The sequence below is a fragment of the Vulpes lagopus genome, chromosome 4 (assembly GCF_018345385.1).
Source record: "Vulpes lagopus strain Blue_001 chromosome 4, ASM1834538v1, whole genome shotgun sequence".
NCBI classification, from domain to species: Eukaryota; Metazoa; Chordata; class Mammalia; order Carnivora; family Canidae; genus Vulpes; species Vulpes lagopus.
In genome coordinates this window covers 119052393-119076303 of record NC_054827.1, presented here as the reverse complement: position 1 = coordinate 119076303, position 23911 = coordinate 119052393, and the positions used below count along the sequence as shown (strand labels likewise).

The 23911-nt window shown below is 51.2% G+C and overlaps 1 protein-coding gene and 1 long non-coding RNA gene across 2 annotated transcripts; one reads left to right on the top strand and one right to left on the bottom strand.

Moving 5' to 3' along the window:
- Nucleotides 1-3378: 3378 nt before the first annotated feature.
- LOC121489808 lies at nt 3379-23827 on the top strand. Its single transcript, XR_005987427.1, has 3 exons — nt 3379-3854; nt 21653-21756; nt 23700-23827. It is a non-coding gene; the product is annotated as an uncharacterized LOC121489808 (long non-coding RNA).
- LOC121489806 (S100 calcium binding protein P) lies at nt 14995-18071 on the bottom strand. The gene is made up of 2 exons (XM_041753158.1): nt 17285-18071; nt 14995-15206 (listed from the first exon to the last, which is right to left on the bottom strand). The coding sequence occupies exons 1-2, from the start codon at nt 17693-17695 to the stop codon at nt 15057-15059; spliced, it is 561 nt and encodes a 186-aa protein (XP_041609092.1). The 5' UTR covers nt 17696-18071; the 3' UTR covers nt 14995-15056.
- Nucleotides 23828-23911: the final 84 nt, after the last annotated feature.

Below are 23911 nucleotides of genomic sequence, written 5' to 3'. Positions count from 1 at the left end.
GGACTCTGGGATGACGACCTGAGCCAAAGGCAGGCGCTCAACCCCTGAGCCAGCCAGGTGCCCCCTCAGTGCATCTTTTGCATATGTTCCCACAATCCTGGAACCTCCACCCGGATCAAGATATAGAACATGTCCAAGACCCATGAAGAGCATCCTATTATCCCTAGTTTATTCTTGCTGCTTATATTGAAATGAAAGAGGAGAAAAATAAAAGTATGGTCCCTGAAACCTTGCTATTCTTGGTGACTTTAAGAGTTCTCAGCTTCTGGGACGCCTGGGTGGCTCAGCAGTTTAGGACCTGCCTTTGGCCCAGGGTATGATCCTGGAGTCCCAGAATCTAGTCCCACATTGGGCTCCCTGCATGGAGCCTGCTTCTCCCTCTGCCTGTGTCTCTGCTTCTCTCTCTCTCTCTCTCTCTCATGAATAAATAAATAAAATCTTAAAAAAAAAAAGAGTTCTCAGCTTCTTTCCATATTTTCCCCAACACTTGGTATTGTCAATATTTTCACTTTTAGACATTCTACTGGATGTATAGTGAGTACTATCTCATTGTGGTTTTGATTTGCATTTCCCTGTTGAATCGTGAACTTTAGTGCCTTTTTATATACTTATGGGCCCTGTGGATATTCTCTTCCGTGAAGTGCTGGCTCAAGTCTTGTCCATTTTTAAATTGAGCTATTTGTCTTTTCCTTATTGACCTATAGAAGTTCTCAATACAGTTTGAATATGAGTCCTTTGTCATATATCTTCTCCCACTCTGTGGCTTGCATTTTCATTCTCTTAAATGATATCTTCTGATGAACATGTGATAATTTTAAGAAATTCCAATTCATCAAACCAGGAACATCTGGAGCGTGAAAGACACTCAGGATACAAGATATAAAATATTGGGCAAACTATATCATGTAATTATTATGGACTATAAGGATTATAAGATGATCATGAAGGATCATATGTCCAATGCTTATCCTAGTGCAACAGGTGGTAATTGACACCCAGAGATATGTATTTGAGTTAACCAACTTGTCCAAGGCAAGTAATTGGAGGGACTAGGACCTAATGCAGGATGTGTCTGACTCCAATACCTTTGGCATCAAATAACCTCTATTCACTGTCATAATAGTTATAAAACCATCACCACTTACATCTACTGGTGCTTTGGTATTTGCAAAACACTTTCCTGCGCATCATCTCACTTATGCATCTTCCCACTGACAGAGATTCAGGCTGGGATCACTGGTCTTTATGAGACTGGAAAATCGAAGCTCTGATGTGTGGCACTATGCAAACAGCATCCCTCCAAAGTACTGCTATTATGGCACCAGTTGAACAAGCCTGGAAACAGACTCCATCTACTCCACAATGGCATACCCTTGGTGCTCAATAACTTTTTAAGTGAATATTGAAACAACATTTACTGGGCCCATGCTGTTTTGCAGGTCCTGTAGGTGGTGGGGACCGAGACCAGAACCTGTCCTCAAGGAACCTCCAGTAGGCAGAGGCTCTTACATTTTCAGAAAGGAGGCCTTTTCTCTAAAACATTCCCTAAGGCCCTACTTGTGTCCAGGCTGCCAGGAGGGGTTAAGGACAGAGCTGAAACGGAAGTGGTCCTTTATCGTAGGTTGCTCACAGTCTGATGAAGATGATGCAGGCAGGCTGGATCCAAGGATCTACAGAGGGTGCCCTGCAAGACCAACTTTGCACAGGACAGAAATGAGATGTGAACCGGAGAAAGTAAAAACAGAGTTTATTGAATAGCGTGAGTGACATAATAGCAGACAGCATGTCTAGGAGACTCAGAAAGGAAAGGAGAATGATGAGCCTATATTGGAAAGAAGTCTAGTATACATGTTCCTTCAGGAATCCAGGGTAGGGCCCGATCAAGAGCAAGTGGCAGGTGAATAATAGGTGTAATTCTATAAATCATTTAAGGTAGGGGTTATCGATGCCAGCATCAGCTAAGATTTGTTCAAAACTAACGCCCTGGAACATGTTTGCGATCTGCCTCTTTGTAGATGTTATCAGGTGTTTGGGGGCTTAGGACAAAAGTTCAGAGAAAGATTAACTTTCTTGTTTCCCCTTTGAAGTGGGAACATAGCTTCTTTGGTTAATTCAGATGCAAAATATAGACCAAGAGTAACTGTGACCTAGCAGAGAAATAGCAGAGATAGAGCCTTTCTAAAATGGACTCCCTTCAGCTCCCCTACCTCAAAGAGAGATAAACTACTGACCAGAACCACCCGAGGCATCTGGAGAAACATCCCCCCAGAACAAAAATCTGGGAGGAAGGGGTGGGGATTACAGAGAAAAGGCCAGGTAGGATCCCTGGTTTTTGACGTAAGGGCCTGTCTCAGAAGAGGGAGCATGTGCTGTAGGTAAGGGCAGCGACTAGAGACCCAAAATAGCTCAGGTTCAAATTCTGACCTAAGCATGATTTTAGCCAGTTTTTCATCTAAAGGTCCATTGTGAGGTGAAATGAGTTAATCTCAACATTTTTAAAAAAGATTTTAAAAGTTTATTCATTCATAAGAGACAGACAGAGAGAGAGAGAGAGAGAGAGAGAGAGAGGCAGAGACACAGGCAGAGGAAGAAGCAGGCACCTGCAGGGAGCCCCAAGCAGGACTCCATCCCAGCACCCTGGGATCGCGACCTGAGCCAAAGGCCTATGCTCAACCACTGAGCCACCCACGTGTTCCTAATCTAAGCACTTAGAGCAGTAAGCATCAGCCCATCTTATTCAAATTCAAGGGAGGGAGAATTGCTTTCACTTAAAAAAAATAATAAAGGGGCGCCTGGGTGCCTCAATTGGTAGAGCGTCTGCCTTCAGCTCAGGTCATGATCCCAGGGTCCCGGGATGGAGCAGCCCCATCGGGCACCCAGCTCCGCAGGGAGCGTGTTTCTCCATCTCTCTCTGCCTGCCTCTCCCTCTGCTTGTGCTCGCTCTCTGTTGAATAAATAAATAAAATATTTTTTTTTAAAAAAAGAGAAGCAGGCTCCCCGTGGGAGCCCGATGCAGGACTCCATCCCAGGACCCGGACATCACGATCTGAGCCAAAGGCAGATGCTCAACCACTGAGCCACCCAGGTGCCCCAAATAAATAAAATCTTTTTAAATAAAATAAAGAAAAAGAAAAAAGCCTAGGGATGCCCTAGCGGAGGAGGTAATCAAAGAACTACCAGGCTCCCAAAGGCTGACTGGAGAAGGGAGGCAGGGCAGGGCGCGGGAAGCAGGTGGTGGAGGACGTGCGCGCGCCCGAGGCAGGGTCCCTCTGCGTGCGCGCACCCGCACACAGGAGTGGGTCCAGGTGTGGCCGTAAAGAGGCCGGGCCTTGTCGTGAAAGTGCCGCAAACACGCCCACCCCGGTGATGGCTGCAAGTACCCCCGCAGTGGCCCGATTAAACAGCTTCCGCTTCCGGGGTGGTGGTCCTGTTATAGGGGTGACGGCGAAGCCTCAGTCCTACTGTGTCAGGAATTGGGCAGTGGGAGCAAAGTTGAGGTCAAGAGGAAAATGAGCGCGTGCTACCTTGGCTAGGAGTTCATGGTTTTTGAGGCTGCCCCCAACCTCCGCTGGTCATTAGAGAAAAATTAGAATGACTTCAGGTTCGTCTTTGGAAAACTGAAAAGCCCCTTCCAAAGGGACAGCTGCTGGAGGTAGAGCCGCCTAGGCGCTAAGGAGGGTGGTGCTGGGGAGACCAAAGGAAATCTGGCCCATGGAGCAGAATAGGGGAGGGTGAGAACACAGGGAAAGAAACGGAGAAGTGTGAGGCTGTAGGCCTTGGCCGGAAATGCCCAGGTTCTTCTACAAGACAGATGCGTCGGAGGACCTAGTCTGAAAGAAGTGACATTCTTGTGGGTAAGTTTTTTTTCTTTTCTTTTTTTTTTTTTTAACACCACTGCAGAAATCTGAAACTCAGGGTCTTGATGGCAGATTTCTTCCAGTTGTGCTTTACCTTCACAGCTGATGGATTCTGGTCATCTGGTAGGGATGGGCTGCCCGGCTCAAGGATGCTGAAACAGCTTGTTGTTTACTCTGTTTTTTAATTCTGTCTTATTCTGTTAGGTTTTTTTTTCTTTTTAAGATTTCACTACTTATTTATTTGAGAGAGATAGCACAACTGGGAAGGAGAGGAAGAAGCAGGCTGCCCACTGAGCAGGGAGCCCACTGAGGGCTCTATCCCAAGACCGTGAGATCATGACCTGAGCCAAAGGTGGACACTTCACCGACTGAGCCACCCAGGCACCCCTGTTTCTGTGTTTTTTAATCCACATGTAACAGTCTCCCTTAGGGCAGGAGAATTCGTCCCTTGGAAGCATAGTAAGTCAGTAAAAGACTGACATGGAGCTTTTGCAGTGAAGCCAGATAGGCTGTTCCTTGGCGTGGTACCACCCAGGAGAACAGGGGGCTCATGTTCCAAGTCCCAAACTGCCAATGGCTTACAAGTGAGGGTTTCTAAGGGCGAAATTTGGGGCGGGGGTCTGCTGACAAGGTGGACACAGTTGATGGATTGGAGGTAAAGTCAGGTCGTGTTCACAGATGTTACTTAGTTATTCTGGTCCCATGGAGGTCAGTCTGTTTGCTCTCGAGAGACTTGGAATCTAAGAAATGTCTTTATTTCTTATGTTGGAGATTTTGGATTAAGTATATCTGGTGATTCTGTAGTTAGGATAGTGTTGATCAGCTGCTTGTATGTGCATAAACTAGTGGGGTTGCATCCTTCACGTTCCTTTGAATGATCAGCAAGCATTTCAGCTCTTGGACCTGGGTCTGTGTGTTTCCTGGCCCGTCCAGCTGTGCCTGGGGACGATAAGACCTCTAATGTTTGTCCTTTCATCTGACCTAACAAGATGGGTGCTGGCATCAGCTGGTGACCCTGATGTGGGTTTAGATCGTCCAGTGTATTTGATTCCTGAAGAATAACTGTATGGGAAATACTCTCATAATGGAAATGGGGCTTAATGCAGAGTTGTTTCAGTGGCCACGTTCGTTCTTGTTACTTTGCTGTGTTCAAAATGTTGGGCGTGGCCAACATTGTGTTTTGCTGGTGCCATGTGACCTGATTGTCGTCTGGAACTTTGGGACATCTGTAGATGTGGGGCCAGAATCTTCTACCTGTGGAGGTGCCTGGAAGGCACTGCTTGGGTGTGGCTGGTGCCCAGTGTTGGGGTGAGACTGCTTTGGGGAACACTGGGAAAAACTGTGAGGCAGTTGGAAGATGGTTGGGTGTGTATTTTGGAACTTTGATTCCTGTGAGACACAGGAATAGAGCTATGTCTTATGGCATATCGTCTGGTGTATGTGGTATCACCCATCAGGTGAGTTTATTTAGACAACGTCGCTGGCCCCAAATAAAAGTTGGAATAGAGGGATCCCTGGGTGGCTCAATGGTTTAGCGCCTGCCTTCAGCCCAGGGCGTGATCCTGGAGTCCCTGGGGTCGAGTCCCACATCGGGCTTCCTGCATGGAGCCTGCTTCTTCCTCTGCCTGTGTCTCTGCCTCTCTCTCTCTCTCTCTCTCTCTCTCTGTGTGTGTGTGTGTGTGTGTGTCTCTAATGAATGAATAAATATAATCTTAAAAAAAAAAAAGTTGGAATAGAGAATGATGGGATACGCTTCACTGTCGGAATGCCCTCAGTTAACAAGGGTTTCGAGTATCAAATCAAACAGACCATCTACAAAGAGCCTGGGGACACTGGAGAGAGGAAGAGGCATCATCAGGACCCATAAAGTCCCTTCTAGTTTATCAGGATAGACCTGACCGAGATTTGAGATTGAAGTCAGACATGTGATAAATTAAGTGCTCATTCGCCTTGCAAAACAAAGATCTATAAAACACCTTTTTAAAAAAAATGATTTTATTTATTCGTTTTATTTATTTATTCATGAGAGACATACAGAGGGAGAGGCACAGGCAGAGGGAGAAGCAGGCTCCATGCAGGGAGCCCGATGTGGGACTCCATCCCAGGACCCTGGGACCACACCCTGAGCCAAAGGCAGATGCTCAACCACTGAGCCAAGCAGATGTCCCAAAAACCTTTTTTAAAAGGTGACATTCAGATGACCAAGGCCCCTGTGTGTGTTAATAAATTTCCTTTGAAATGGACACGCTCCTTTCAGTGCTGCTGCCCATCCACATGTGGGACCAAGTTGCTTGAAGTTTGGGTTCTCTGTGAGCCTGGAACTGTGAGGGAGAATTGCTCATGGTAGCTGCCGTGGGGATAATATAACAAAACACTCAGCTCTCAGCAGAGATGCCTGGTCCCAGCCCCTGCCCCTCATCATGCTAGAAAGTGTGTTTAGTCTCTCAGGGGGCATAACGTGCTTTCTTTCCAGCCGAGGCCAGGGATGTGGGAGCAGGAGGAGGGACTCAGCACTATGTGGAAGGGACTGGAACTTGCCCTAGAACGCGCAGTACAACTTCTGAGAGTAGAAGCCAGTGGGGGCATCAGAAGCTCAAGAACGATTGACCTGCAGCCCTGGGGGGGTTCATAGGGGCCTGTTGATGTACATTGCAGGTTAGTTGCTCCATGGTCTCTTAATTCCAGGAGTTGGCTGAAGAAGCACCTCTTCTTTGGGATATTATGGACCTTGACTCAGGAAATTTAGTTAAAAGTTGTGTCACTGATTTTTTTTTTTTTAAGATTTTATTTATCTGTGTGAGAGAGGGGCGGGGAGAGAATGAGTGGGGTCAGGGGTAGAGGGAGGAGCAGACTCCTGTGGCCAGGGAGCCTGATGTGAGACTCGATCCCAGGACCCTGGGATCATGACCTGAACCAAAGACCAGACACTACGCACTTAGCCACCTAGGCGTCTCATTCATTCATTCATTCATTCATTCAAAGATTTTATTTATTCGAGAGAGAAAGAGAGAGAGAGAGAGGCAGAGACACAGGCAGAGGGAGAAGCAGGCTCCCTATGTGGAGCCCAATGCAGGACTCAATCCCAGGACCCCAGGATCATGCCCTGAGCTGAAGGCAGACTCAATTGCTGAGCCCCCCAGTGCCCCTCTAGGCGCCCCTTAGAAATAGATGCATTGAGGGTGAAAAACTTGCTGCACTTGTGTGTGTGGTATATAGATGTACACAGTGTATGTATGCTTCCTCTTGATTAACTGACCACAGATTATATTTCTTCATTGGAATACATTTCATCTCTTCATTATCCTAGGTCTTGATGCTAAGCCTCCTTCATGGTCAGAGCCCTAAGTCTTCCGAATCATTTTAAACCCTTGGCTGTAATGCAGAGCACTACAGTGACAGGCTGATGGTCTTCATTCATGCTTGTGATGCAGAGTAACATAGAGGCATACAGGGCTTTGTGTGGATTTCCTATTTTAACTCATAAATTTCCCCCTAATTGGATTGCATGTCCGTGGAATTCAAACAACTTCTAAGTCAGCTAGAAAATTTGAATTGCGGGATCCCTGGGTGGCGCAGCGGTTTGGCTCCTGTCTTTGGCCCAGGGCGCGATCCTGGAGACCCGGGATCGAATCCCACGTCGGGCTCCCGGTGCATGGAGCCTGCTTCTCCCTCTGCCTGTGTCTCTGCCTCTCTCTCTCTCTCTCTGTGTGACTATCATAAAAAAAAAAAAAAAAAAAAAATTTGAATTGCCTTCTGTCAGCAGCTCTGAAATCATTTGTCATGGACAAGCCTGTCGTGCCCAAACTCTTTGCTGTGGAGTCTGAAATTCTGTGTTCTCTTCCAGAAGGCTTGGGAAATTCTCCAGCCACCACTTGCAGCAGCTGGCTTGTGATGCCTGAATCTTCACTCATGTTTTGTTGCGGTACTTCTCAGAGTTCTGTTTCTTCTGAGAACAGGTGATTATCCACTATCCACGTAGCTCACTAGGCCACCTTTCAAGTTTCTTGCTTACAGGTTGTCTTACCGGAGAGGCCCCCATGTTCCCTCTTTAAAAACAACACGGCCGTCCCTGTTACTCTCTATGCTCCTTTATTTTTCTTCTCACCACCTGCCACATGATGATTAATTTGTGTATTGCCTGACCTCTCCCTAGGTCAGAGAGACTCCCTAATGTCAGTCCCTTGAAGACAGGAATTTTGTTTACTGCTAAATTCCTAGCACAAAGACCAACGCTTGATTGGCCATATGGTTGGTACTCAATGCTCATTGAATGAATGTGTACCAATTTGGTATGTAAATTTAATTGTGGGTCACTTGGATGGCTTGGTCGATTGAGCATCTGACTCTTGACTTGACTCTTGGTTTCAGCTCAGATCATGATCTCTCAGTCATGGGATCCAGCCCTGAGTTGGACTTCATGCTGAGCACGGAGTCTGCTTGTCTCCCTCTCCCTCTCACTTGTATGCTCTTGTGTGCTCCCTTGCTCGCTCTCTCTTTCTCTCTCTCTCTCTCAAAAATAAATATATAAGTCTTTTAAAAAGGGCACCCGGGTGGCTCAGTGGTTAAGCATCTGCCTTTGGCTCAGCTCATGATCCTGGGGTCCTGGGATCCAGTCCTGCATCAGGCTCCCTGCATGGATCCTGCTTTTCTCTCTGCCTGTGTCTCTGCCTCTCTCTGTGTGTGAATAAATAAATAATTTTTTAAAATAAATCTTTAAAAAATATTGTGTCTGCTTACCAGGGCAGATAACTCAACCCAAAGTTTCTCAGCCAGAAACCAGTGTCCTTGATTCCTCCTTCCTCCTCAGCAATCTCTTCCCCCTTCCTCACTATCACTGACACACATCGATTCTTTGCCAGATTGTACCTTAGGTTCCCCCAACTCCCTCCAGCTGCCCTAGACCACTAGCACAGTGCTCTCCTAACTGGCCTCCCTGCTTGTCTTATTGCCAGTCCCTCTCCTTCACAGTCAGCAGCAGATTGGGCTACGTTGAGTCCCTGCTTATAACCATTTCCAAAATTCATTTTGCTGCACAAGTCTTTACTTATTGGTATTATTCACCTCCTACTATGTATCAGACACTGTTCTAGGCATTGAGGGCTGTGAACGGACATTCCAAAAGTTCTGCCCCTGGAACTTCATTCTAGTGCTGGAGATAATGGTAAGCAGGAGAAATTGGTAGCATGTTACCTAGAGATGAGTGCTAAAGACATTCATTCATTCGAAATATGTAGTTAGTTCTTTCTGTTTTTGTTTTTGTTTTTTCCGATTTACTTATTTATTTGAGAGAAGGAATATGCTGCAGGAAGGGGGCGGTGGGAGGGTCAGAGGGAGAGAGAAACTCTAGGATTCTGCACTGAGTGTGGAGCCTGACTCGGGGCTCAACGTGGGGTGTGATCTCACGACCCTGAGATCATGACCTGAGCAGAAACCAAGAGTCCACCCAGGCGCCCCATATATATTTCTCATATGTACAAGGATTTCTCCATCCCTCAGCGTGGGCTCACTCTGGTTTTCCTCTGTCACTATCCAGAAGTGAGCCCTCTCCCTTGTCCTCAAATGTTCACATTTAAGATGTTCATCTTCCTTGTGACTAGCCTTCCTCTTACCTCTTACAGACTCTAACTCCTACTTCTGTCAATGTCTGCTGTCTGGACACAGCCTCTGCAGCTTCAGGGTATGGGGTCTTCACACTCCACTCCCTGCGTGAGGGCACAGAGAATGTAGGTACTCGGAATGTGCAGGGCTGCAGTTTTGCCAGTTGGATGCAATTCCTAGAGTTGTGTGCATGTCTGTGAAGACAGTTGGTGCTTGTCATTTGTGGTAAAGACACCATGAGCACTGAGTTAGCAAATATGGATCACTGCCTTTAAGGGATGAGCAGGCTTAGGTTTCTGCCAGGGTCTGGCCACATTGTCATCAACGGACCAATACATAATATAGTTTTGGGATGTCAGGGTGGCTCAGCGGTTGAGCATCTGCCTTCATCCCCAGGGTGTGATCCTGGAGTCCCAGGATCGAGTCCCACATCGGGCTTTCTGCATGGAGCCTACTTCTCCCTCTGCCTGTGTCTCTGCCTCTCTCTCTCTCTCTCTCTCTCTCTCTCTCTCATGAATAAATAAATTGAATCTTTAAAAAAAAAACAACCTAGTTTTATATGTGTTTGTGTTTGAAGATACCTTATTTAGCATATTTTTGATTCATTAATGTTGAACTCCCAGCCAACAGCACTGTAACCCACGCTTCATGGAATCTTATCTAACACACGTGTTTTCTCTGTAAGGCACTTCACTATTTTTGTGGTTAGAAATGCTGGGAAGAACTTCAGCACTTAGGCTTGGAGCCCATTTCAAACTGAAGTCACCAACAACCCCTCCACTTCCCAAATGCAGACTGTGAGAAAGACACTTGTACGAGGTGAGCAGAAACAAGAAGGCAGGGTTCCACGTCATTCTTCCTCAGCTGCACATGTCAGTGAGTGACCAGGAAAGCTCCACGAGTATTGATTTTGGGGCTACAAATATATTTTACTGAGTAGGTAAGTTTGTAAATATAAAATCACCAAATGAGGGCAGACTACACACTCAAACAGCCCGGTGTAGATGTCTTGGTGAGGAATAGGGAGCCACAGTGGCCCATGTCAGGGCTCAGCCTGGGCAGGGTGGAGAGGACATCCCTACAGAGGGGCAGCCTGGCATAGGGGTCAGAGCCCTCCAAGCAGGGTGAAGACATCTATGGAGGGTGGCTGGAGGGAGGGAAACCCAACCTGGGAAATGAAAACCCAGGCAGGGTTAGGAGTCCCCAAAGTGGTCAGGGGTCAGAGCCCAAGTCGAGTGAGGGGAGCAGCCACACATGGGGATAACTCCGTGCAGCTTGTCAGAGCCTGAAGGGGGTAAGGAGGGCATCCATAGAGGAGGCCAGACCTGTGATGTGACTCAGCCCAAGGGGTGAGAGGGTGTGCATTCAGGGTCTGACTGGCTTATCAGGGCTTATCAGAGGCTTATCAGGGAAAAGTTTTCCATGCAGGAAAAGGGGTGCCAGCAGTGGGAGAGAAATATGAGAAAAGAATGCCAGAATGAACTCCGTGGTATTGGATTGAAGTTAGAGGTATCTGAGTGAACTTGTGGTTCTATGTATATATTATACAACTATGTAGAACCATAATGTGCGTATATGAATTAATGTACACACAAATATTCTCACATTCTGCCTATTGGAAGCATCAGGAAGCAGTGACACCCCAGTAGTAATGAGCATACCTGGCTCTCTGATCTTGGCTTTTTAATTTAATTTAATTTTTATTTATTATTTTTTAAAGATTTTATTTATTTAGGAGAGCACAAGCAGCGGAGGGGCAGAGGGAGAAGTGGACTCCTCGCTAAGCAGGGAGTCTGATGCAGGGCTCAATCCCAGGACCATGGGATCATGACCTGAGCTGAAGTCAGACACACAACCATCTGAGCCACGCAGGTGCCCTATTTTATTTTAGAGAGAGAGAGAGCACTCACATGTACACAGAAGGGAGGGACGGGGGACACAGAGGAAATGAATCCCAGACAGAGTCCCTGCTGAGTGCGGAGCCTGATGGACCCTGACCTCACCACATGAGCCAAGACCATGAGTGCACCAAGCATCTGTAAGCCAAGATGCTTAACAGAATGCACCACCCAGGCGCCCCGTCATCTTGCCTTCTAAATACTACTTTTCCACTAAAAGGAACTAGAAGTGCTTGGAGAAATGGTCAGTTCTAGAGCCAGGGCAGGGAGAGTATAAGATGTATCCAGATACCTTGCTGTGATAGAAAGCAAGGGGTGTTCAGACAAGGTTGGGATAGGTCAGAACACAGAGCCCAGCTTGAATGGGTCCCGCTGCCAAACAGGATGCAGTGTGGTCATCAGAACAGTGGTGGTAACAGTGATAGTGCTTAAGAATCACTTCTTGCCAACTCAGACCTGAGTCATGAAACATCAGATAAACTCAAATGGAAGGAAACTCTACAAAATAACCTATAATCATCGAAAGTGTCAAGCTCACGAAGGTCTGTGAAACTGGGGAACTGTTCCTGATTGAAGAAGACCAAACAGACACGAGAACTAAATGCAGCAGTGAGGCGTGTTTGCTATAAACGTGATCCTTTGCTTTATAAAAGACGCTATTAGAACAATTGGCAAAACTTGAATGGGGTCTTGAGATGGGCTGGTGGTCGTGTGTCCATGTGCATTTCCTGATCTCAGTGGCTGCACTGTGATTCTGTAGGAGAGTGCCTTGTAGGGGGACAGTCATACTCAAGTACTTGGGCTGATGGATCATGTCAGCAGCTTATTCTCAGATCCTTCTGAAAAATTAAATTCTTTGTACTCTAACTTCTGTAAGCTTGTGATTTCCGTAAGTTTCCAAATTTAGAACATTTCTAAAGTGATTAATAAAATAACGCTAAAGACCTTTTTATTTTTTAAAAATACGTATTCAGGGGATCCCTGGATGGCTCAGCAGTTTAGCACCACCTTCGGCCCAGGGCCTGATCCTGGAGTCCTGGGATCGAGTCCCACATCCGGCTCCCAGCATGGAGCCTGCTTCTCCCTCCGCCTGTATTCTGTTTCTCTCTCTCTCTCTCTGTATCTCTCATGAATGAATAAAATAAAATAAAAAAAACCAAAAATATTTATTCATTTGAGAGACAGTGTGAGTGAGCATAGGGTGGAGGGTCAGAGGGAGAGAGAATCTTAAGCAGATTCTGTGCTGAGCCTGACATGGGGCTTGATCTCATGACCCTGAGATCACAACCTGAGCTGAAACCAAGAGTAAGATGCTCAACTGACTGAACCACCCAGGTGCCCCAAGACCTTTTTAAAAGCTTAATGTTGGGATCCCTGGGTGGCACAGCGGTTTGGCGCCTGCCTTTGGCCCAGGGTGCCATCCTGGAGACCCGGGATCGAATCTATCATAAATAAATAATAAATAAATAAATAAATAAAAGCTCAATGTTGTCTCTGAAATGTAGCCACAAGTCTCTATCTTTTACTCAGTATTTATCATGAACAGCAGAAGGCAACCAGGTCTGTAAGCCAACAATGTTTCTGAATTTGTCAGGAAGTTCTTTCTAGATTCATCCTTTTTTTTTTTTTTTAATTTTCCACATTTTTAAAAAGATTTTATTTATTCATGAGAGACACACAGAGAGAGGCAGAGACCCAGGCAGAGGAAAAAGCAGGCCCCATGCAGGGAGCCGGACACGGGACTCAATCCCAGGTCTCCAGGACCAGGCCCTGGGCTGAAGGCGGCGCTAAACCGCTGAGCCACCTGGGCTGCCCCAGATTCATCCTTTTAAAAGTCTGCCTTTTTTCCTTTTGGTTAAGAATTACTAATAAAGTCACTACTGTTATTATATATGGTAATGTGTTATTATATATGGAATAGTTATTAAAATTATTAACTATTACAGTAACTATTGCTGTTGCACATTCTTTGCCTTCAAATAACGAATTTGAGAGCTTTATGGACGAAATCGGTCAGGGTTCCTAGGGGCACAGAAGCTGACCCGGGACAGGTAAGGCAGTTTCCAGAAGCACGGGGAGGGCTCAGGAAGAGGTTCAGGGTGCCGCTTCCAGGAACAGCCCACACTGCAGAACTGGACGGAGAGGAACTTTGCCTTGCCTCTGAGCTCAGGACGGTTCAGTTCATCATACCTGCTTCTGCCCCAACACCTTGCCTCTACCCCGCCTGAGTAGACCTGGCTCCTTGAACCCTCCCTTAGCATCACTAGCTCTTGTCAGACTAGGCACGGGTGACTCCGATTGGTGGGTTCCAGGTCATGTGACAACACTTGCAGGAATCTGGTATTTTCAACCAGACTGGTTAGACAGACTTGCGGCCCAAGGTGCACAAGCGATGAGGGGTGCAGATGTGGAACAGACAGAACGAAGGACAAGTATGCACCACAGGGTGGTTCTGGGGCTGATACTGGCTAAATGTGGCTTAAGCGCTGTGGTCTCGTATGTCCCAGAATCCGGGGGGTCGCAGCCCTGGGGCATCAGGACCTCTGGGCCGGGGTCAGGGCACCTGCTGGCTGCTCGCCCGGGGCCCGTGCTGCCCCCCCGGGGCTGCCCCAGCATGGCCGGGGGTTCTGCTCCGGTGGGAATGACTTCAAAGCCGAGGGGAGACCTCTGCTGCTGGTATTGCAAAGGTGATGGGCGCCTCAAAACCAGGTCCGGACTTACACCCACGACCTCGACCTCACCTGGGCATGTTTCTAAACGTGCTTTCTATTTCTTTTTTTTTTTTTTTTTTTTTAAGATTTTACTTATTTATTCATGAGAGACACAGAGAGAGGCAGAGGCACAGGCAGAGGGAGAAGCAGGCTCCACGATCCCAGGTCTCTAGGATCATACCCTGGGCCGAAGGCAGGCGCTAAACCGCTGTGCCACCGGCGTCCTTTCTTTCTAAAGGCAGTGTCCCATGCTGCAAACAGAGTGGCAGGCAGCTAGAAAAACACGTAAGGACCAGACTTAAGCAGGGACTCTAGCCCTCACTGGTCATACATTTCTTTTTTCAAGATTTTATTAGACCGCGAGTGCATTGGCGGGAGCACGAGTAGGGGGGAGGGGTCAGGGGGAGGGACAAGCAGACTCCCTGCGCAGTGGGGAGCCCCTCCCATGACTGATCTCACCATCCTGGGATCATAACCCCGGCCGAGGTCAGACTCAACCAACTTAGCCACCCAGGCACCCCTCGTATCATTCAGTTCTTCTCTGTTACTGTGTTTTACAGCCTTTGGCAAAAACCGAAACCCCCAAACTTGTATCAGTGTGTTAAAAAGCTGTGACTTGAAAATGCGTTTGGAGAAACAGAGGGGCGGGGGTTTGAGGAGTGGCTGGCCCACTGTCCCCCGGGCTTCTGAGGGTCCAGCACAGGGTGGCACCCTCAGGGTGCTGACCCACCCGCAGAAGCAGGAGCGGGGCCTCTGCCCACTGGAGCACGGGGGGCAGTCCGGAGGTAGCCCCCTACCCACTGACCTGCATCCTACCCTCTCCATCTCCCCCCTGGGCAGGAGCACGAAGTGACAAATCCACGGACTCATTGTGTTGGGGGTGGGGGCGCTGAAGGGGTCAGGAAATAATCCATTTCCACCAGACGGGGAGCTTTTCACAAGTATTTTATTGATGCTGGCCCAGAGGGTTCTGGAAGCCAGCCTGCAGGGCATCAGGGGAGCCCCGCCCGCTCGAAGTACTGGTGGCAGGCGGCCGTGAGCGTGGCCACAAACACGATGAACTCGCTGAAGTCCACTTCGGCGTCCCCGTTGGCATCCAGGTCCTTGAGCAGTTTGTCCACGGAGTCCCTGTCCCTTTTAGTCTAGAGACAGAGGCCGGGGTCAGCGCCACTGCTGGCGGGGCGGGATGGGGGTGAGGGCGTTGGGGACACTGAGGCCCGAGTCCCGGGGCTCTGGGCAGTTGCGAACTGCTGGGACCCACCCTTGAATTTAGGGCCAGTCAGAACTGCGTCATGCAGCTCAGGAGGCAGCGTGTGTCTCACTGGCCAGTTGGGGAGAGGGTGTCCTTTGGACTGTTTTGATATGCTGTAAAGGGGGTACCCACCAGCTTTGCCGGGTCACCTCACCAGATCACATGGGGGCCTGTGTTCTACACCCTCCTAGGCAGTGAGCCTCTGATCCTCAGGGCCAGCCCGGACACAGGGAAATCTGGGGCTGCAGAGCCCCTGGGCACTGTGATGTGTGTGGGGGGTGGCAGGGAAAGTTGGGGCTACAGAGCTCCCCCTCCCTGGGTACCCGGGGATGGGGGGGCAGTGGGCAGGGTGTGTGTGCGTGTGTGCGTGTGCATGCCAAGGCTCTAGGTAGTCTATGGGAGTCTGCCCCAGTGCGCGGCCTCACCAAGGACCACCCTGTGCAGGGGTGTCCCTGGCCCAGTGCCCCACAGCCACCCACTGGGGCTCCTGAGATTTGTAGCCAACAGCCCACCCCCCAGTATGGCAGCTCTGACTGCACCCCAGGCTGGGCTTCCATGTCAGCTGGACCCCGGAGACGGCAGCCCTGAGCCCCTGCTTTTGCCAAGTTCCTTCGTTAGGATCCCCCCCTTAACCACTGGTTCTCAAATTGTGTTCCCAGGCCACTTGCCTCTGCCCCTCCTGCAATCCCCAAACTTTTGGCTTAAAATCCCCACAGGTTAGACTCAAACTTGGCAGTTTATCAGAGCATCTGTCCCCACGCCCAGTCCCCCACCCCCACCCCGGGCAGGGGCGTTCTGTGAGCACTGGAGTTTGAGACTCTGCTCTAAGTTCAAAATGAAATTAAACTGCATCTCTAGGGTTTGACACACATCAGCTTTCAGCTCCTGCAAAGGGAAAAGGCTGAGAGAGGGAGAGTGTGTTGGGTGGGGATTTCTTGCCTCCACATTTCTGTATTTTTACATTTTCTACCAGAAACACGTTATTTATAGTAGACAAAAACAAACTTCATTTAAAGAACTGTATCCTCACTGCCCTTACATATTGAAAGACTGTGTTTGAATTGAAGACTGAAACTTTTAGGCTTCCATTTTTAAGAATCAGCTCAGGGTAGACCCATTAGAGGGCAGGTAAGTGGGGTTTGGTGGGTTCCAGGGGAGCCAGGAGGGGGAGGGGGGAGAAGTGGGAAAGAAGGGAAGCTGAAGCTGAGAGCTCCCGGTCTGAGAGGAAGAGATGGATGGTGAGCAAGGGGAAAGGGAGAGGAGGGGAAGATGGAAGGGGAGGAAGTGAGGGAGGAGGGGACAGGAGAGCAGCTGGAGGGTGAAGAACAGAGAGGAGCATAGTGGGGAAAGGAGGAGTGGGAGCAGGAAGGGAGGAGGCAGAGGAGGGCGGGGCCTCTGTTTTGAGGTCCCCGGAGGAGGCCTCCCTTGGGCAGAAAAGTGCCAGGGTGGGACCTCCTCGCGTCTGTACCCCTGTCAGCCCCACTAACACCAGGCCCGGGAATGCTGGGAGGACGGCCAGAGCAGACGGCACAGCAGGAGTGGCTGTGGCCAGCAGCCTCAGAGGGGTGCAGCTGTGAGGGGCCAGCACACCCAACCTCACCGTGGGTCCTGGATCCCCCCCAGTCCTGCAGCCCAGTTCAGGCTGCCACCCCGCCCCCAGCTCTCCCCCTGAGCTCCCCCCCCCCCCCACTCTGGCAGCAAGTAAACTGCTGCTCCAACTCCAGGTTTCAAGGACTGACCCAGGAGCCACACCTGCTCCTGGCTCTCCCCCAGGGCAGCCGATCCATTCCTGGGGTGGGGGGGGGGCTCCTCCTTCCAGAGGCTCTAGCCCTGGTGGGGGGCAGTTCAGCCATGCAGCCCTTTGGGCCTTCCCTGCCCGCTGGCCCACTGTCCTCCCTGCCCTCCCCACGTGCCCCCACCAGGTCAGTGCTCCCACTGTCCTCCCTGACCCTCTCCGTGGGCCCTCACCTGCAAGAAGCCTGGAAGCTCCTTCTCCATGAGCACCTTCAGCTCCCCCTTGGTCAGGCTCTGCTTGCTGCCCTCCACCCCTGCGTACCGGGCGAAGACGCTAATGATCATGCCCATGGCGGTCTCCAGTTCGGTCATGGTGCTGGATGTGGACCCACCTTCCCCCTGGGAGCTGGCGTGATGGAGGAAACGTCCCCAGAGCCTTTCTGGAGCTTTATAAAGGCCAGCCTCTATTGACAGAGGGTGCGACCAGCGGCCGGACCAAGCAGCAAACCCTGCCCTGCCCCTCCCTGTTCTGCATTGCTCACTTCTGAAGAAATGCATCATAGAGACTTCCTGTCCAAAGCCTCCCCCCAGCCTGCACCTCACGGCACCCACATTTCCCTGTGCTTCCGTGTGTCCTGGGGTCATTCATCACTGATTTACTGAGCAAGGGTCAGGGGACAAGGGGGTCTGTGGAGTAGGGGTGTGCCTGGCGAGCATTTGTTAAATGAGCAAGGAATGGATGGAGCAGTCCTATCTGGTTACATCTGGCCCCATGCAGTGGAGGAGGCGGGCCTGGCACTCAGGGGCCCAGCTTGAGGAAGGCCGCCTGAGGGAATGGCTGAAAGAGCAGGATTTTCCACCGAGCACGCAGAGGACAGGCGCCTCAGTCCCGCTCCCCAAACCCACAGCAGACACTGCTAGCCCCCCAAGCAGGTGAAGGGCCACCCTGGCCTGCTCTGCCAGGCTCCTCAGAACCCCCTGCCTGTTCTTACTATCTCCCTGTGCCCTGCTGGGGGCAGGGGTCTAGGGGGGCCATGTGATTTCCAGACCTGAAGGCTATCTCTGTTTCCTGATGGACGGTGCCAGGCTGTGACCAAGCCAGGACTCTGGGAGCACAGAGTTGCCCCTCCCTCGCTCCCCAGAGGTGGCATAGGTCATGGGGCTGTTGCTGGAGATGCCTGCAGGGCCTGGCAGAGGGAGCCCCTGGACAGAGCTTGGGGGTCGGTGGAAGGGAGATAAAGCCATTGCCATGCAGCGGGCTCAGCCCCAGCCTGGCACTGGTGGGAAGCAGCCCGTCTTCCACCAGTCCTTTCTCGTTTGGACACATTGCCTTTCCCAGGTCTCCTGCAGAGGAGGCTCAGCGTGGCCCCGCAGGTGGTCATTTGGGAGCAGATATGGTCAGCCCACTCTGCTGTTCTGGGCAAGTCCCTCTTAGGATGAGACTCCGGGTCCCCAGCAGGATGGAGGGAGCTGGGGGGAGCCTCCAGAGGGAATCCCGAGGCCTGGAGCCTCTGCAGCACCACGAAAGGGTGTCAGAGGCCCTGTGGTGACAGTTGGTGAAAGGGAAGTAAGTGTTCAGGGCTGTTGCAACAGGGCTCATGACTATCCCAACAGTGGGGACACTGGCTCAGCGCCCACTCACAGCAGAGCTGGCAGGGATGTTCAGGAGCAGAGTCAGTGGGGGTCACAGAGTGGGAGATTACTGAGGAGGCAGACAGGTTGGGGGGATTCTGGCCGCAGGCAGGCCAGGGCTTACCGGTCTGAGCAGGGATGAGGAACTTGGGTCAGGTGTCAGGATGGGGAGGGAACTTCCTGACTCTTGCTACAGCCCCGGGGTGAGGCAGTTGGGAGACAAATTGGGCCCAAGGACAAGGCAGGATCACAGAGTGGGCACCAAGCAGCCTGATGAACGGGAGAGGCTGCCAGACCCTCTTGGCTGAAGACCTGGCACAGAAAGGGGCCCGGCGTGGGGCCAGGAGGGGCCCAGGAGGTGCCCGCCTGTGCTCTCTAGGACAGGGCTTCCCTGGAGCCGGGGCGCGGGGTGCCAGTGCAGCACCTGCGGAGCGCTGGTCCTCCCTGGCCTTCTCAAAGCACAGTCACCTTCCCTGCTGAAAGAGGATGCTTCTCCCCCACCCCAGAACATTTAGTGATGAGTGTGTGGTTTTTTTTTTCCAACATTTTGTATTCAAAATCATTGCAAAAGTCAAGGCAAGGTCACTCAAAGACCTCTCTTGGTGGAGATCTTTGTAGGCATTAAAAAAAAAAGTGGTTAGATTATCACTGGTAGAGTGAACACAGGTGGAAGAAATGCGGGGATGAAGGTCACTAAGCAGCTCGCTCCCCTCAATAACAGATGCATGGTGGTGACACGAGGGGACACAGCTAACTTCCCAGACCAGCTCTTCACTCTTAAACATTTAACAGAAACTGCTGTTACAAAGAAAAACTACCTACAGCCCACTGAGAAGTTGAAACAGGTCGAGTGACATTCCTCCAGGAGCTCAGGTGCCTCGATGTTGATACTGAGGGCAAAAGGCAAGCCTAGCCCAGGCCCAGGATCCTGTCAGTCTACTGGGACATATAAAATTCTTTTAGAAACTTCCTTCATCTCTACCCCCCAAGATCCATGTTGGCAATCATCCCCCAAGCCTATGACCCACCGACATGCATCTGAAGGGTCTCAGGACAAGGGTTTTACTGGATTGTATTAAATGACCTTCTTCTTAAAATGACCTTCTCCCTCTTCTATACAAACCTTCCATTTTGTACTACTCCTGGGAGCTCCCATCTACTTGCTACTTGGGGGGCCATCTGGTTCCTGAATCGCTTAACAAAGCTAATTAAGTCTTCAAATGTACAGAGTTGGATTTTGTTTTTTTTATACTGCATTCATCTGGAAAGCTAGTTTTTTGTTTATTCATTTGAAAGAGAGTGTGAACAGGGGGAAGGGCAGAGGCAGAGGGAGAAGCAGACTCCCTGCTGAGCTGGGAGCCTGGGGGGGGGGGCTAGGTCCCAGGACACCCTCCCCCCCATCATGACCTGAGCCAAAGGCAGACAACTGAGACACCCAGGCACCCTGGAAAGCTCGTTTCTTTCCTAGCAACTGTGAATTGCATCATGCAGAAACACCTCTCTGTCCCTGACCATTGCAGGGTGATTTTTCTTCCCACCCTGGGACTGGGTGCCCGAAGATCACTGGTGCCAGGCCCTCCTTTATAGCATGGCGATTCTGGGGGGCCTCCAGGGTCAGCAAGGAAGCAGACTGGGGTCACAGATCTGGGAGACTGTGTCTCCACAGGCCCAGCCCCCAGCTTACTGGGAAGGGACCAGCATGGCTCTTCTGAGCAGGGTGAGCTGGGAGAGAAAAGTGCTCCTGCATTGGCACAGACCGCCTCCCCCTCCGCCCAGCCCACTTTATGCTCCCCATAACCATAAGGGCCAGACCTCTGCTTGCGGGCCCTCCCACATCTAGCACCAGAGGCCAGATGAAGAAGTGGAATTACGAGCTTTTACGCGGGGCAAAGAGGAACCACCAAGAAAGACAGAGGGGCCCAGGTGATCGTCACCCGGGAGGCCCTACCCTGAAACAGAAGGCTGCCCACTCTCCAGAAGCCCAGGATGTTGTCCTACTTCTGAGGAAATGGCTCTGTGGGTCCAGGAGCTCTGGGGAAAGGCACGTGTGGGGAGGACTTGCCCCAGGAAACCCCAGAACTGTGAGCTTGACTCTCGAGTCCAGGTCCCCCTGAGAAGGATGTTTGTGCTCAGCAAACATGACCGAAGGCCCCTCGTGTGTGGCCCCAGGTCAGCACAGGTCCCAAACCATGTTGGTGCAAGTTCTGAGTCCTCCCAGCCCTCCCTCCCCACCCCCACTACTCCCGGCTGCGGGGGGGTGCACACCCTGGCCTCTGGAGGGCCTGGGTGGCAGAGGCCCACAACAGGGAGGCGGGAGTGCACAGGCGAGGAGGCCCTGGCCCAGGCAGCACCTAGACAATGATGGGAAGCCCGCAGCGGGACGCAGGTGTGCAAGAGCCAGCCCCGTGGGGATGGGATGGGATGGATGGCGAATGCAGCAGAGAGCAGAGACACGAAGAACTGCCGCTTTGGAGAGCTGGGGAGGAGCTGTGGAGGGAATAGGACACCGAGCAGGAAAGGCCCTGCAGGCGGGCCTCGCTGGGGCCCTGTCCCAGAGGCCTGGGGCTCCTAGCCCTTGCAGCACAGCGGAGCTCCTCAGTGACTTTAAATGCTGGCTTCAGGGCCCCGTTGCCCTAGAGCTGCAGTTTCATGAGGCTGTGCTGGTCCAAAGCTTGCCAGCTGGCCACACAGCTAGAGACTCAGGGTCTTGGAGGGTTTTCAGCTGAAAGAGATCTGGTAGGATTTACCTTTTAGGCTAACTCAGCAGCTGGTATGAGATTTGGATGAGGAGGATGAGGCTGGAGGCAGGGAGGCCAGCAAGGAAGCTGCAGAGTAAGGAGCCCTCCAGGGATGCCGGTTGGGGAGTCCCACAGCCCCTGCCCAAAGCACATGGGGGAACTGGGAGAGGCCTCAACAGGGTGAAGAGAGAAGGAAGAGGAGGGGCCTCACCCTCTGATCCATCCTTTGCAGATGGGGAAACCGTGGCTCATGGCGATGACATGGGTGAGCTAGCCTAGGCTCCTCTCCAGTTTCACTGCACAAACAGCCCTGGTATCAAACCGTTTTTATCCACGGTAATGTATCAAATATTTGCTGAGGGAGGAGGTGGGGGGAGCTGAGAAAATGAGTTTCTCGAGGACAAGCTGAGTGTCAGGGGTCTCAAACCACGGAGCCGCAGGGGCAGGGGCCTGGTCTCAAGCCTAGGCACATGGCTCCCAGGGAAGGGGGCAATGAGCCCTGGGCTCCGGCGCAGCCGCCTGCAAATCCTTCTTCAGTCTAGAAAGCAAAAGGACTCCACCTGCCACCACCCCCCCATCCTCCTTTGGTGCCTTCTGAGGTCTGGACGTGACACCCGGATCAGTAGCAGCTGTGATGCCACCATGTGGATTCTTGGGGTTTGTGATTGAGAGCACTCCCAACAGGCTCTGTTCCCAGGGCTGATGCCCACAAACTAGGTGCTGAGAACAGCAGAAACTGCTTCTCTCACAGGCCTGCAAGTCCAAAATCACGGTGTCAGCAGGGTGGCTCCTTTGTGGGGCCTCAGAGGGAGACTCTTCCTGCTGCTCTCCTACCTTCTGGAGAAAGCCTGAAATCCTTGGGGTCTCCCACCACACAGCCCCTTAACTCCAGCTCCTGCCTCAGCTAAATGCTGCCAAAGGGCTTTGATGGAGAGAAAAAGCCCACCCTCTTTGCCATCTCAGGAGGGCTGGAGCCCCACAGCCTCCAGCCCAGAGCACACAGGGCTCACCTCTGGCCTCCTCCAGAGCCACACCTCAGGAAACTGCTGTTTTCTTCTGCGAGTCAAGACTTGCAAGTGATGGGTATCAGAAAACCCAGGACAGTTTGGGATGATAAGAATAAAAGTCCAGGCTGGCCAAGACAAAGGGCGCTCAGGACACGTTTCTGTGTTCAAACCCAGGCCTGGCTGACCCTATAATGTGTTAATGCCCTTCAAATGGCTCTCTCAGGAGATCCTCCTGACATTAGCATGAATCCCCTACCCCCCGCCCCAGGTCTCTGTCTTAAGCAGAAGCACAGGGGGTCTTCCCTGCCGCCTGTCCCCACACTACACTTCCTAGATCCACCAGGGCCGTGTCAAGGTCCATGCCGAGTTCTCTAAGGCGCAGTGGGGGAGCCGAGGCCCAGGTAAGACAGGGCTGGGTCTGAGTCTGCCCCTGCCATGTGCTGGCTGGGGACCTCTGTGAGCCCAGTTCTCTCCTCGAGAGGAGATGAAGCATCACCCCAAGGGTTGTAGTGGAGAGGGACAGCATCCCACCCACAGGCTGCCCGCCAACAGCCACAATGGTTAATGTCAGTTTGGCTAGTCTACAGGGCCCAGCTGCGTGGTTCTACATGTCTAGATGTTGCCGTGAAGACATTGCTTACTGGACTCAGTGAGGCAGAGGACCCACCATTCTGCAGGTGGGCTTCACCCCAACCATTGACATCCTCCAGAGAAAAGACCAAGGTTTCCAGGAGAGAGAGGAAGTCTACTCAAGACTATGACAGACACCCTGCTTGTTTCTGGGTAGCCTGTAGAATGCGGACTCGAGACTGTGACATTAGTGCTTATTCCAATCTCGTCACTGGCCTACTCTGTGATTTTGGACTTGCCACATCCCCACAGCTGTGTGAGCCAATTCCTTAAGTCTCTGCTTTCTATTCCTAACTTGGAAACTAGACAATCTGACCCCGTGGGGTAGCCCTGCCAGCCTGAGGAGAGGCCGGCCGCTGACTCCCCAATCTCAGATTCGTCAGCAGCCCCTGCCCTGCCTGAAGTAGGGGCTCCTCCTCAAGGGAGGACGGTGGGCAGGGTAGCACAGGGAGGGAGAGGTGGGTCTGGAGGCTGCAGCACCTCCACCCCTGCACCCAGTCCTCACCCGCATGCATGGTCAGGCTGGCACCAGCCTTGCAGGGTGTTGTGGAGACACAATGAAAGTGAGTCCACAACCCATTCCCTCAGTGGCCACGATTGCGATGGGCACATTTTAGATTCATTTTGTTTCCATTTTGTTAGATTTCATTTTGAGCCCAGAGAGAACTGGGCTCACAGAGATCCCCAGCCAGCACATGGCAACTGGGACTTGAAACTGCTGCCACCAGGAGCCAGGGCTCCCCAGGCTTCCTTCCGAGACTCACAGGTAAGACCACAGGCCACAGGGCTGGATGTTTTTAAGACTGTTAACATTTGACCTTTAGTCTTTAAAATTTTTATTTTATAATTTTAAG

What these genes read in the sequence shown, in the direction of transcription:
- LOC121489806 (XM_041753158.1), bottom strand. Translation starts at nt 17,695, where the DNA reads ATGACCCCAGGACACACGGAAGCACAGGGAAATGTGGGTGCCGTGAGG. An exon ending in AGCTTCCAGGCTTCTTGCAG is followed by an intron (nt 15,207 to 17,284) that starts GTGAGGGCCCAC and finishes CTCTGTCTCTAG; the next exon opens with ACTAAAAGGGACAGGGACTC.